A 12,448-nucleotide genomic window follows, 5' to 3' on the forward strand; every position below is an offset into this window, starting at 1 on the left:
GGGTGACAGACTTCTCTGTCTGACTTTTCCGGAAAAGGACAGAAAAGATTTGAAATGTTTTACTTGTTATTCACCCCAAACTCTTGGCTTTGTTTCTGAGTTGTTTGTGTCTAATGCTGGTGTAGCTAATATGTTCAAAATGCTTGATTTTGGAATATTCTAGTTCTTCAGGTTACTTGATATCTTTGGTGTTGCTCTGTCAGATTCATTCCATAATAATAGGGGCGAGTGTTGAGGGAAAGGGTCATTGAAAAAGGGAACAAACCATGTTGTTCTTTATGATATCCTGTCTGTAACTTTACAGAATTTGTATAGAATTAATATGAAGGAGGGACAGATTCCATTTTCTTGTGGATATGGTTTATCAAGGCAGCTATCCTGTTGAAAAAGAAAATTTTAGCATAGTTCTTTGTTTCTCAAATTTAAAAACAACTGTTCCAGTAAAAACACTACTCCTACTGTTTTGTAATAATGTGAGATGTCCTGATTAGATATTTATAAAAAATGTTAATTAGAATTTAAGTGAACCTATGAATCCCAGGATACTCTTCCCATCACTAAAAATGTCCAAATCCAATGGGGAATAGCAATCCAGATTCTTCTCTATAATTTTTGTGTCTTTTGCCTTGGCTGACTCCAAGTTAACTATTAAAAGAGAATAAGTGCCCTTCATGATTTGCTGGACATGTTTCTCTTATGTAATACAAGGTTCACTGGGAAATAGGAGCTTAACCAATGGTGTGCTGGAAAACTGCTCTGAAATAAGCAAAGCCTTTATTTGCATTGTTTGCTCATTCCTGTAGTGTAAATATTTCCAGGAGGCTGATTTTAAGCTACCAACGCAACGTCATTCCCCTGGAGTTGGGAAAAGATACAATCAGTTTATCAGTCTGGGCTCTAACCTGCCATCCCAAACACGTGTTTCACCGTCATGATAATTGTCCTCAACAAGACCTCTAATTACCCACATTGTGCCAGACCCTCAGAGCAGACAGCATAAGCCTTGAGCCCTGACCTTTATTGGTTTATAGTCAAGGATTCGGGAAATGTTAACTGAAAGACACTATCTACCAAGAGCCAACTGAGAAGGAGTTATAGGAAGTTAGGAAAAGGAAATAAGTTCTGGTTGGTGGCATCAGGGGAAGTTTCATGGAAGGAGGACTTGTGCTTGGCCTTGAGGAATAAGAGTCTAACGTGTAGTATAGTCATGGTTGCCTGAGGTCATACAGTGTAGGGTGTGCAGGGGATGTGTGTGTGTGAGAGAGTCTGTGTATGTGTAGTTACAAAAGGTAAGGATTCCCATTTCTAAAAATGTTGCAAGAGTCCAGAATACAAACATTTACCAAGTGCTTCTGGAAGAGATTATAAGGATCTATTTCAACTGCCCCCTCATTTAGCAAGGCCACAGTGAAGAGCAAATGCCGTCAGCAAAGTCAACAGAAAAATAGAAGAGGGTTTAAAGTTGAGAGTCAGCCTGTACTCTGCTGAAACATCAAGGAAGCTGGAATGTTGACGGTGGGACCAGCAGCTGGAACTTCACATCATTCCGGTTCCCTTTCTCTTGTACTCAAGTAACTCTTCAGGCCAGGTGCAAAGTTTGCAAACCGAGCACACTAGGAGCTTTTTCAAACAAGCTGCTCCCTGAGCAGAGTAAGTTTTACTGAAATCGAAGGGTCAGAGAAAGTGGCATCCATGTTCTGTAGCTTTTGCACTGTCCCTGAGCACCATGTTATGTCCACCACTGATTCTTAGTAAAAGCATCAGTGGCGTCCAGGTGTCTTATTTTAGAAAGGGGTGTGGAAGCAGGAGGGGGAAGGAGAAAGAGGAAAAAATTGGAGTCCAGACCGCTCAACTCTGAATTTACTCAGTACAGACTTGAGTGAGAAGATTCATACCTGTATACTCCTTTCAGGAAGAGCAGAGCCTTGTCCTGGGATTCTGCAAGAATTTTAAACTCTCTGCTGCAATTCTGTAGTCTGTATTGCTTTTACTGTCTGGTTGTGAGTATCACAAATGGTTCCCTGGTAATTTCATCGTCAGTCCGTATATGTGGTTGTCTTACGGGTTTCTCTGTATGTTTGTTTATATGGCGTGGTGGGTTAGTTGCCAAGTCGTGTCCGACTCTTGTGACCCTAAGGACTGTAGCCCGCCAGTCTTCTTTGCCCATGGGATTCTCCAGGCAGGAATAGTGGAGCGAATTGCCATTTCCTTCTCCATTGTATGGTATATAACTTTCAAAATCTAGCCCATCTCCTGTTGAGTCTTGAGAATGGGTAAGACGAGTCACAGGGGAGGAGCAGGTCCTTTCTTGATAAAATAGCTGTCTTGTTTGTCATCTGAATGTGTGTTTCTCTTCAGATATTCCATCTGTTACTCTGACCTTCTAGTGACTTCTGAGAGCTTTGTTTATAAAGAATGTAATAAGCCTAGCTTGTTTATGATGGTGGGGGTGGAATACTTTGTAATTGCTATGGCTTGAGAATAAATATATTAGAAAAATACAAATAAATTCACAATATCTTTTTTTTTTTACCTAGGTTTTTGAGAATTTTTTTTCTTTATCAACTTACTTAGTTTTGAAATATCTCCCACCCCACCACTGTGACTCAGTATTATCTACATCTGATAAATGATAACAAAACTTTAAACATATCTTCCATATATTTTATGGAATTCCTTACTGAATTTAATTTAAATTCCTTAATGAATTTCTCATAGAAACCTCTCTCTCATAAACTTATGAAAGAGCCTCAAACTTTTTTTTTCCCCCTCTCTCACAGGGAAGATCAAGAAGAAACTTCTGCAATTCGAGTTGGTTTTATCACATACAACAAAGTCCTGCATTTCTTCAATGTAAAGAGTAATTTGGCCCAGCCTCAGATGATGGTGGTGACCGACGTTAGCGAGGTCTTTGTTCCTCTGTTGGATGGCTTCCTTGTCAGCTATCGAGAATCTCAATCTGTGATTCACAAGCAAGTACCAAGTGCTTTATAATTTAGACCCAGATCACTTGTCTGTCTGTTCATGTCTTGATTCAATCACATATGTTTTGTTTTGTCATTAGCAAAGGGGTTTTAACACATGGATTATAAAACTCTGTTAGGTCTGTCTCTTCTCAGTGTAGACCAGTATCTGAAATGAGGAGTGTTTTAGTTCTCACACTCAGCCGTGTGAGTGTGAGTCCTCACACTCAGCCTGTCCGTCCCTTCTCTTTGCTGGAAAGGCAGCCCAGGAGTTATTTCCTGTGCGTGGGTGAGCATTTTCACTGATGATGTAGCTAGTACTGTTGTATAATGCATGGTCTAAGAGATCAGAAATGTGGTCAATAGAAAAGTGACATTTATAAAGAGTGTGATTTTTGTAAATTTTCCAACCAAGTCATGAATTTTGGTGCCAAACCATGCCAGGATATCATTCCCTGAGGGAGGGACCTGTGAAATTCACCCCCAGGTGTTCAGTGTAAAATAAACGCCACATGTATTTAGCCTTGATGTGTTACTTCCTGATGTTTGTTATAAATATGCAAAGTATTTAAAGCCTTTTGCTCATTCATTTCTTACAGTTTATTGGATCAGATTCCAGAGATGTTTGCAGACTCTAATGAAAATGAGACCGTCTTTGCCCCTGTCATCCAGGCTGGCATGGAAGCCCTAAAGGTGAGCAGAAGCCACTTTTGGTTGGTAGTAAGTAAACTTTAAAAATGACACACACACGGCAAGTTTCATCCATGAAACAAAACACAGCCTTCATTAAAACATGCAGCTTGCTGGAGGCTGTTCCCCACTTCCCCGCGAATCTCAGGAGGAAATGGCCAGACCGCAGCTCACCCCCAGCGTTTACATTCCAGCGCTGTTAGCATCCGAGCAGCCGATTCTGTCGGGTTTCCAGTTTAGCTCCTCCCTTTGGCTTTCATATGAACTTTATGTGATCTATTTTTAAATTATTGCAACAACATCTGAACTACCAGATATGAAGAGGAAAACCCCCCATTTCTCTCCTTCCTTGGGGTTTTCAAACATGCAGGGGCAAAGTCGTGACAGTCAGTGACAGAAGCAAATGCCACCGGGCCTTCCCGAACGCCAGCGGGTGTGGGGCTGGCACGTCTCTGGTTGGGAAGCTGGGCCCAAGTGACTCTGGTCATTGTCGTAGTAATAAAGGCAGTGATTTTAGGAAGGCGGAATGGTTGGAAAGTGCTTCACTCTTAATCATTATTACCTTAGCATAGGAGTCACCTTTGGCCTAGACAGCTAGTTCCTGAAATTGGTTTTTTAATCTTATTATTAAAGTTACACTTAAATTAATTTTTTAAGATAAAATGGCTAGCAATAATAACAAACAGCAACAACAACCCTACAGAATTAAGTTTATGAACTACTTCCACATAGGTTTTGCGTCCAGACGTTTTTAGTCTGGTTCCAGTATAGATCTTGCCTGGGTTTTTTGATCTTCATAATATTTACTGATGAGATCAAAGACCTGCAGATATCCCTCAAAAAGCCTCAATACATGTTAATTTAATGTAAAGTTAAAGATAAATTTTATATCCGAAAGCTATTTGGAGATGTTAAGTTTCACCCCGTGGAAGCCAGCAGTGATCATTGTTTGGGCTACAGAAAGACTTTAGGAATTCCTATTTTATTCCACACTGCTAAAGACAAATATCTGTTTCAGTTTGAAAGTTCTGCAGTTGTTATTCTCTCCTCCGAAAAGGTGTCTAGAAATTCATACATAAATTTCCTGATATGTGATAAGTTATACATGACACTACAGATCTTTCTACCCTAAAGAGTTCGTCCTGGGAGTAGCAGTATATTCACATGTGCGTGCCTGAGAGGAAAGATGAGTGGAGAATCGCAAGCCAGTAAATCATTAGTTAAGACAGCAGAGTGGCTCTTCTTTAGTTGCTAGTAAATAAAATTTTTAAAAAGATAGGCGTGCACACACACAGAAAGTTTCATCCATAATGGAAAATATAGGCTTCATTAAAATATGCATACAGCATCCCAGCTCAACCCCATATATCATTTCTAAAAGGGAGCAATACTGTCTTGTCACAGTGGGTTCCACACTGCAGTCCACAGGTGGTCTAGAGGCTGCTAAGCATCCTAGAAAGAAAAACGAAGGGAGCAGTTTGTGTGCGTGCTTTCCACATGTCCAAAGTGTGGTGTTACGATACATGACGGAAAAGCGCTGTGTTCTTAATGAGCAGGGTGTTCTTGGAGGTCACTCAGCACCACGCTGACTGCACCGCCCGTGTTCTCAGCTGCTTATCCTTTAGCAGAGGCCAGTTCATTTCAGCTGATCTCCTTTTTATTTTTATATTATACTTGCAGTTTTAATGTTAGAGTAACATATGCCTTTCCACTGATGTTTAAAGAGAAGAAATGAACATCTAAATATAACTAATCAGAAGTCAGAGTTAACAAGTACACTATTCTCACAAAGTAGAATGAGCTCCTTTTGGAGAAGGTAAAGAGCTGTCTTTCTATGAAGATGAGGAGCTGCCTTTACAAAACGACAAGAGTTTGTCACGCTGTCGGTGGCGGTTACTGCCCCATGCCTGCTGGCAGGATGTCCCCCAGCCGCAGCCCTGAAACGGACTCCGCGGCTGCAGAAGGCCCAGGAGGCAGCCAGGCCCCACCTCATGTCAGTGCGGTCACGTGTTTAGAGGACAAGTACTTTTAAAAACTACAGCTTTTTGGCCCCACTTCCAGAGATCCTGATTCATCAGCTCCACGGTTTACTGATTATCTGTATTTAGGAACCACCAGCATCAAGAATTGCTACTCATTCTGCAGTCTCTCAGAATATCCTCACATTAAGTTAGCTCCCCAGGAAATTGCATACCTGACCCTTCCAACTTCACATTACACTTGGACTAAGAATGCTTTTCATTGAACTATGACTGAACGTCTCATGCTATGCTTTTATTTATTTTTAATTTAATTTGTGTATTCAGCTGTGCTAGGCCTTTGCTGCCCTAGTTGCAGTAAGCAGGGGCAACCCTCACGGTGTGCAGGCCTCCCATTGAAGTGGCTTCTCTTGTTGCCGACCCCAGGTTTTGCTAACTGTGGCACACGGGCTCCAGGGCTCAGTAGCCGTGGAACACAGGCTTAGTTGCTCCGCGGCATGTGAAGATATTCCCGGACCAGGAATCAAACCCGTGTCTCCTATATTAACAGGCAGATTCTTTACCGCTGAGATACCAGAGAAGCTCTTCTATGCTTTAAACTAATGGTTAAATTAAGAAAGAACACAATGAAGAAAGTTTCTTTATTGTGTAGAGAAGTGGAGACATTATTCAGTCTCTAACGTGTAGAAAAGATTCACTAGCTGGTTTCCCAGAGTCAGTTGTGATAAGCATTCTAATTCATAGTTTTAGCCTGAACTACAATAAAAAATACTACTACTACTTAGGGTGGATGTTCTAGTTTCCCTGACCTTTCTACTAATTTCTGCATGTACCTTAGTAATTCTATTATGATGTGCCTTTAATTGTCTGTTTCCTCAAAAGTTTTTTTACAAGTAGATTATTGCTATAAATAACAAATTAATGAAAAATGTTTCTTCTGCATCTCCCAGGAAGATTCCAGGTGATTATAATTTGTTGTATAAGAGCAGAAACTACTGTTGTACAGTTGGAGCTTGTCTGTGGGTTATACTTTCTGCCTCAAGCAACTTTATCAGGTTTGGATGAAGAAAAAATAGGATAAATGTGTTGTGTGTTTGTATAAAAATGTGTAAATGTCTGATGTGTGTACGATAGTTCAGCTGCCTTTGACAGTCATATTATCTCATCATCTTTCAGGGCCTGTGTGGCTAAAAATCAGTCAGACTTAAATTTGTGTTTAAGAGTTGGACACGACTGAGCGACTTCACTTCACTTTAAATTTGTATATACATATACAAGGGTACTAAAATTCTTGCCTGAAGTCATCATCAGGCTGAAGGCTAACAGTTTTGAGAACCTGCAGGGTAGTATCTAAATATTGAAGAGACCACATCATTCATTCGCTTGTTCTTTCAGTCAACAAAGATGGACTAAATGCCTGTGTTTTATGAGACAGTGTTAGGACTACTGTCCCTGTTTCTAAGTTGCTCACAGTGTGTAGAAGAGATGTAACTCTAATACAAGACATGATGTTTATTGCTAATATTCCCCAAAAGAAGGCTGTGGGGGAGGAGAGCAACGAGTACCTCTAGGGCGTCCAGGTCTGCGGCAGGTCAGTGAACAGCTCAGCGTATCCTGCCCAGGAGGCCGGAGCCCGGAACCTCACCCGCCTGGATCGGAGGAGAAGCCGATAGGACAGCAGCGTGCACTGCCTGTTACTTGTGTCCAAGTGGAGACACTGTAGAACCAGACTCCCCCACTTGAATTATAGCTTTACCTTCTATCGGATAGATGCCAAGTCAAAGCTATATATAACTAGTTGTAATAAACTTTTTGAAGCAAAGACGGAAGACAAAAATGGACATAAAACACGCGCGGATTTGTCACAAAGATACAAAGGGGCTTGTTGGAGCGTTCTCACACACACGCCAGTTCTGTTTTCTGTTGTACACGCCTCCGTCGTGACAGCCCCTTGCACTCTTAGTGTATTTTTTTTTATATATAGTCTTTCAAAATCTGCACCTATTTTAAAATCTGACACTTATAACCCAACTGTATGTGAATTGCTGGCAATGTCTTTCAAGTTGGCCTCAGAACAGATTTCTGAGTTAGCTTTCACTTTCCCATAAAACGAGATAAACAGAGTTAGCCAAAAAGTTGGAGGGAAATGGCCTTTGGCGGTTATGCTTCAAATACATCGTTAGATGCGGGGAGTTCATCTCTCAGTCGTCTTCATGAATGCTTCAGTTTGGTTTCCAGATGCTGTGTCACCACCATCCCTCCACAGGAATTCATGGGGCACCTGTGGGGTGAGGGGCCAGACCTGAGGTGGGCGCAGGGAGGGCGCTGTGCTAGGGAAACACATGCGAGGAAGGCCCCAGGCCTGCCTTCTGCTGGACCAGAGATCCTGGAAGACGGCAGAATACATGAGGTGTCATGAATTCCAGAAAAGCCTCACCTACAAAGCAGAGTGGGGGCAGAGAGGAAGAGGCAGGCAGCCCTGCCGAGGCGATGAGAACCTCTCTCGGAAGAAAGGGCGCTGGAGCTGAGTTTTGAATAGTGGGTTCTCCAGGTCAGCCCTCCTCAACCTGTCTCCATCATAACGAGAATGACGCGTCACTCGTCTAATCCTGTGTGATACCCTCGTGGGCACAACCAGATTCTGGCAGAAACATAACATTTTGCAGGGACATAAAGCATATGAAGCCATAGGAGCTCTTTCTTTTATTGCTACCTATCAAAGGTTTTTTAAAGGATGTGATAATGCAATTAGAAGTCTGAAATTAGTAGCCATTACATATATAAAGAAAAAAGATAAATATGGCTTCTTAATTTTTTTCCTCTAATATTATACTTTATCTTTTTTCCTTCAGAGTTTTACTCAATGGGTAATATTAACTAGGCAATCATGTATGTGTAATTATGATTAACACCATGTCCTGGATCATTGAATTCTCTCAATATTTTTGTATAATAGTTACGATGATTCCTATGTCATATAATTAGGTAATTGAAGCATGAAAGTGAAAGAGAAAGTCGCTCAGTCGTGTCCAGCTCTTTGCAACCCCATGGTCTGTACAGTCCATGGAACTCTCCAGGCCAGAATACTGAAGTGGGTAACCTTTCCCTTCTCCAGAGGATCTTCCCAATCCAGGGATTGAACCCAGGTCTCCTGCACTGCAGGCGGATTCTTTAATAGCTGAGCCACAAGGGAAGCCCCATTGAGGCATAGAGAAGTTAAATATTTTGCCCAGTGTCATTTAGCTAATAGAATGGCTGGCATTCTAAACCCATGCAGATAGGAACTATACCCATGATCTTAACTCCTGTGGTATAAAATTACAATCCTTCCATGGATAGCAAAGATCTAGATGGATAGAAGAATTTTTGATAATAAATTCCTTAGGGAAATTGGGCAGGTAAGGCAAGAAAAGTCAAGGAAAAGATAGACTTTTAAGAAAGGTTTTATACCTTTTCTGCTACTTGAATTAAGACAAAAAAATACTTTTGTAAAAGTGATAAAAATGAAAAAAATTTAGTCATGGAATTTCAAAACCTTGAATGTGTTGTTATCAGTATCACTGGAAATATTACTAGGATTCGGTTATTGGAACTAGTGTGTGTCTTGGCTGGAGTGTTGACAGCTTGCGTCTCCTGTGCTGTGTCTGCACGTGGAGGGCCACTGTCCATGCTCGTTACTCTTTACAAGAAGGCGGCCTTCCCTCCTCCTCATTAATGTTGTGTCTGTCAGTAATTTGTAATAGAAGTCTCGGGCAACAGTAAAACTGCTGCTCATACTGAGTCCCACAGCAAAGATGAGGTGGGGCTTGGGTTACCTCCCCTCCCCAGGGTATCAGTGGGGACCCTCCCGCTGGGACCCAGTCCACACAGCACATCAGAATGTCACGTGGTGAGACGCATTAGGATTGGGCTAACTTTGAGTTCTCTTCATTTGCTTTTTGAGGAAGTTAGTCACAAACCCACATACCTGATTATTAGCAATAACTTCCCAACACATTTTGCAGCTGACCCGGGCACACCAGCTTGTGCCACTGAACCCCATCTTTGCACACACCGCTCCAGGTCACAGAAAGGGAGAGATGTATTCCAGCCAGAGGGGACAGTGCAAAGAGAAAGAGGTGTGTAAAGCATATGGTGTACTCCAGGAAAGCAGGAAGGGTTAGAACTTCCAGTGTAGGGGATGGTCAGGGCAAGAAGATTAGACTGGAAAACAGATTCAGACTCAGCTCCAAAGGGCCTTGAAACTCTTTTTCCATGCTGTGTGACCTGGGCCAGACTGGCCATCCAGTCTCCTGACCTTAACATGCAGCCCTACCTTCTTCCCCAGGTTGTCAGCATGAAATAAGAAATGTGTGCGAAGGTCTGGGGCAGAGCTGCACACAGCAAATGTTGGTGTAACACATCCCACCGTTTCCTGGCCTTCCCGCCCAGATAAAGGGATGTGGACTTTATCCTGTAATGGAAAGCCTTCAGGCATCACAGGGAGAAAAGCCAGCTCTGTGATCAGAACGGTTGTCTTTGCTTCGAGGCAACAACGTGCCCAGGCGACTTGGAGAGAGGCAGGACTGCAGGGGGGCAGAATCTCGCGTTAACTACTTTCAGTAAGCTTTGCTCATAGGCTACTTCTACTTCAGCTCCTTAAATAAGATTTTAAACTTAGTGCTGAGTCGATGTTCATGGCGCCCACCTGGGCTCTGTTACTTCCCAAGGACTACAGGTCGACAGGGTCATCGTGATCCCACATTTTTTCCTTCTGTCCTCTTGCCTGAAAGCTGGTTCCTCTGGCTCATGTTGCCGCAGCACCACTGCATTCTTGCGCATTCCTCCTCGGGTAGCACTGCGGGTGTCATGTGTGTTTACTGACGGTTTCAAAGAAGAGCTCCTATTCCATCAGGATCCTGGGAATCGAAACTTCTACTTTTGGGATTCACCTGGTTCTGAAAGACTTGTGTTAGCTAAAGGAGAAAGTATTTTTACTTGGACACATCATTTTACCAGGTGTTTAAAACATCATGGTACAGAGACCTACATTTAAGTGTTGGCTCTTTGGGGATTCCCGGTGGTCCAGGGGTTGGTACTCCGTGCTGTCACTGCTTGGGGCCTGGCTTCTGTCCCGGCTGGGGGTTCTGCAAGCCCCGCAGTGCAGCCGATATGTTCATATTTATAGTCTCTTTCATTTACAGGTTGTTTGACTTGAAGCAGATCTCTCAGCTTCCCTGAGCCGTTCCCCAGTCTATATAAGGCACAAACAAGGTTATTGTGAGGATTAATGAGATGTATACAGTGCTCGGCTCATAGAAAGGACTTATATTTTATTTTTCTGAGTCCCTTACAATAAAACTTTCCCACCGAAGTCTTTTTTTTTCCTTTTTCTTTTTTTAAAGGCAGCAGACTGTCCTGGGAAGCTGTTCATCTTCCATTCCTCTTTGCCAACTGCAGAAGCACCAGGGAAGCTCAAAAACAGAGATGACAAAAAAATGATTAATACAGACAAAGAAAAGGTATTTGTAAACAGCTGCCCTTTGAAATGTCATGTCAGTTCTTACAAGAGAATAGAGAGAGAGGGCATGTGTGATTTGTGTAGGAAAGGGGGCAAAGTTAAATGTATAAATCCAGGGTACTGTACATTGTAAGGAAGATTGTGAATTATAATTTAGGAAACTGTATATTCCTAGGGAAAGTGATATCTGACCTACATTAAGATAAAATCTCAAGCTGCTTCATGTATAACCCATGTAAGACACTGGTTGGTAAGACTGTTACGGGGATGGGAGAAATGGGGGAAAATGCAGAAAGGTCAGGTAGAGGGTGAAAGTGATGGACAGCCCCCTAGGACGGCAGTCCTGAGGTGCCTGGGGCTCAGAATACGCTTTGCTCAAATCCTCTGAGGTGTTGCCCTGGGACCCAGTCAAGGGGGCAGGGTGAGCCGTGAGGCAGGCGTCCAGCCGGGGCCATGGGACCCCAGACAGGTCGCCTCATCTCGGCCTGTGCAGGGAGGGCAGCGGCGTCAGCGTCCCTGGAGTCATCAGGGGGTCAGATGACACCACGCACATGCGTGCACTTCACGTGGCACACGCCTGGCACACGAGGCGCTCGACGCACAGCCGCTACGCTGGGGAACACCACAGCTTGCTTCCTCAGCCCGGAGAACGCAGTAGAAACTAACAACAGAAACGTTCCGTGGGTTTCATTCCCCCTCTGTGCGTCCTTTTCTTCAGATACTTTTCCAGCCTCAGACCAACATCTACGACTCTCTGGCCAAAGACTGCGTGGCTCACGGCTGCTGCGTGACCCTCTTCCTCTTCCCCAGTCAGTACGTGGACGTGGCCTCCCTGGGGCTCGTGCCTCAGCTCACGGGGGGGACGCTCTACAAATACAACAGCTTCCAGGTAAATGCCCGCTGTCTGTTCCCCGGGTTTCCTCCTGCCTCTCGAAACTTAAGAGAGCTGCGCCCCCTTGTGGGCAACCGACAAATGTGAACTCTGGAGCCGATGGAAAAGGATGGACCGGTGGTTAAGAATTGCTTTCCTGGGAAGGAGAGGGCGGGACGAAATGGGAGCGTAGCACTGGCATACACACGCGACCGTGTGTCAAACACTAGCCAGCGGGGACCTCAGGTGCAGCCAGGGAGCTCAGCCCGGGGCTCTGCGACGACCTAGACGGGGTGGGATGCAGGCTTAGGATGGAGGGGATGTAAGCATACTTACGGCTGATTCACGTTGCTGTGCGGTAGAAACCAACACAATACTGTAAAGCAATTATCCTTCAATCAAAAAGAAATTTTTAAAAAAATTACAGAAAAAAATTTGCTTTCCT

The 12,448-nt window shown here is 43.4% G+C and overlaps 1 protein-coding gene across 2 annotated transcripts in view; it reads left to right on the top strand.

Annotated features, from left to right (window-relative positions):
• Positions 1-12,448, top strand: part of SEC24D (SEC24 homolog D, COPII coat complex component) — a 116,492-nt gene that overhangs the window by 83,904 nt on the left and 20,140 nt on the right. For both annotated transcript variants that reach the window (XM_070371942.1, XM_070371943.1), the window contains exons 12-15: positions 2,781-2,972; positions 3,563-3,656; positions 11,017-11,133; positions 11,851-12,021. In XM_070371942.1, coding sequence (XP_070228043.1) covers positions 2,781-2,972; positions 3,563-3,656; positions 11,017-11,133; positions 11,851-12,021 — 574 coding nt within the window. The remainder of the gene's footprint in view (positions 1-2,780; positions 2,973-3,562; positions 3,657-11,016; positions 11,134-11,850; positions 12,022-12,448) is intronic.

Source organism: Bos mutus, chromosome 6 (assembly GCF_027580195.1).
Source record: "Bos mutus isolate GX-2022 chromosome 6, NWIPB_WYAK_1.1, whole genome shotgun sequence".
NCBI lineage: Eukaryota > Metazoa > Chordata > Mammalia > Artiodactyla > Bovidae > Bos > Bos mutus.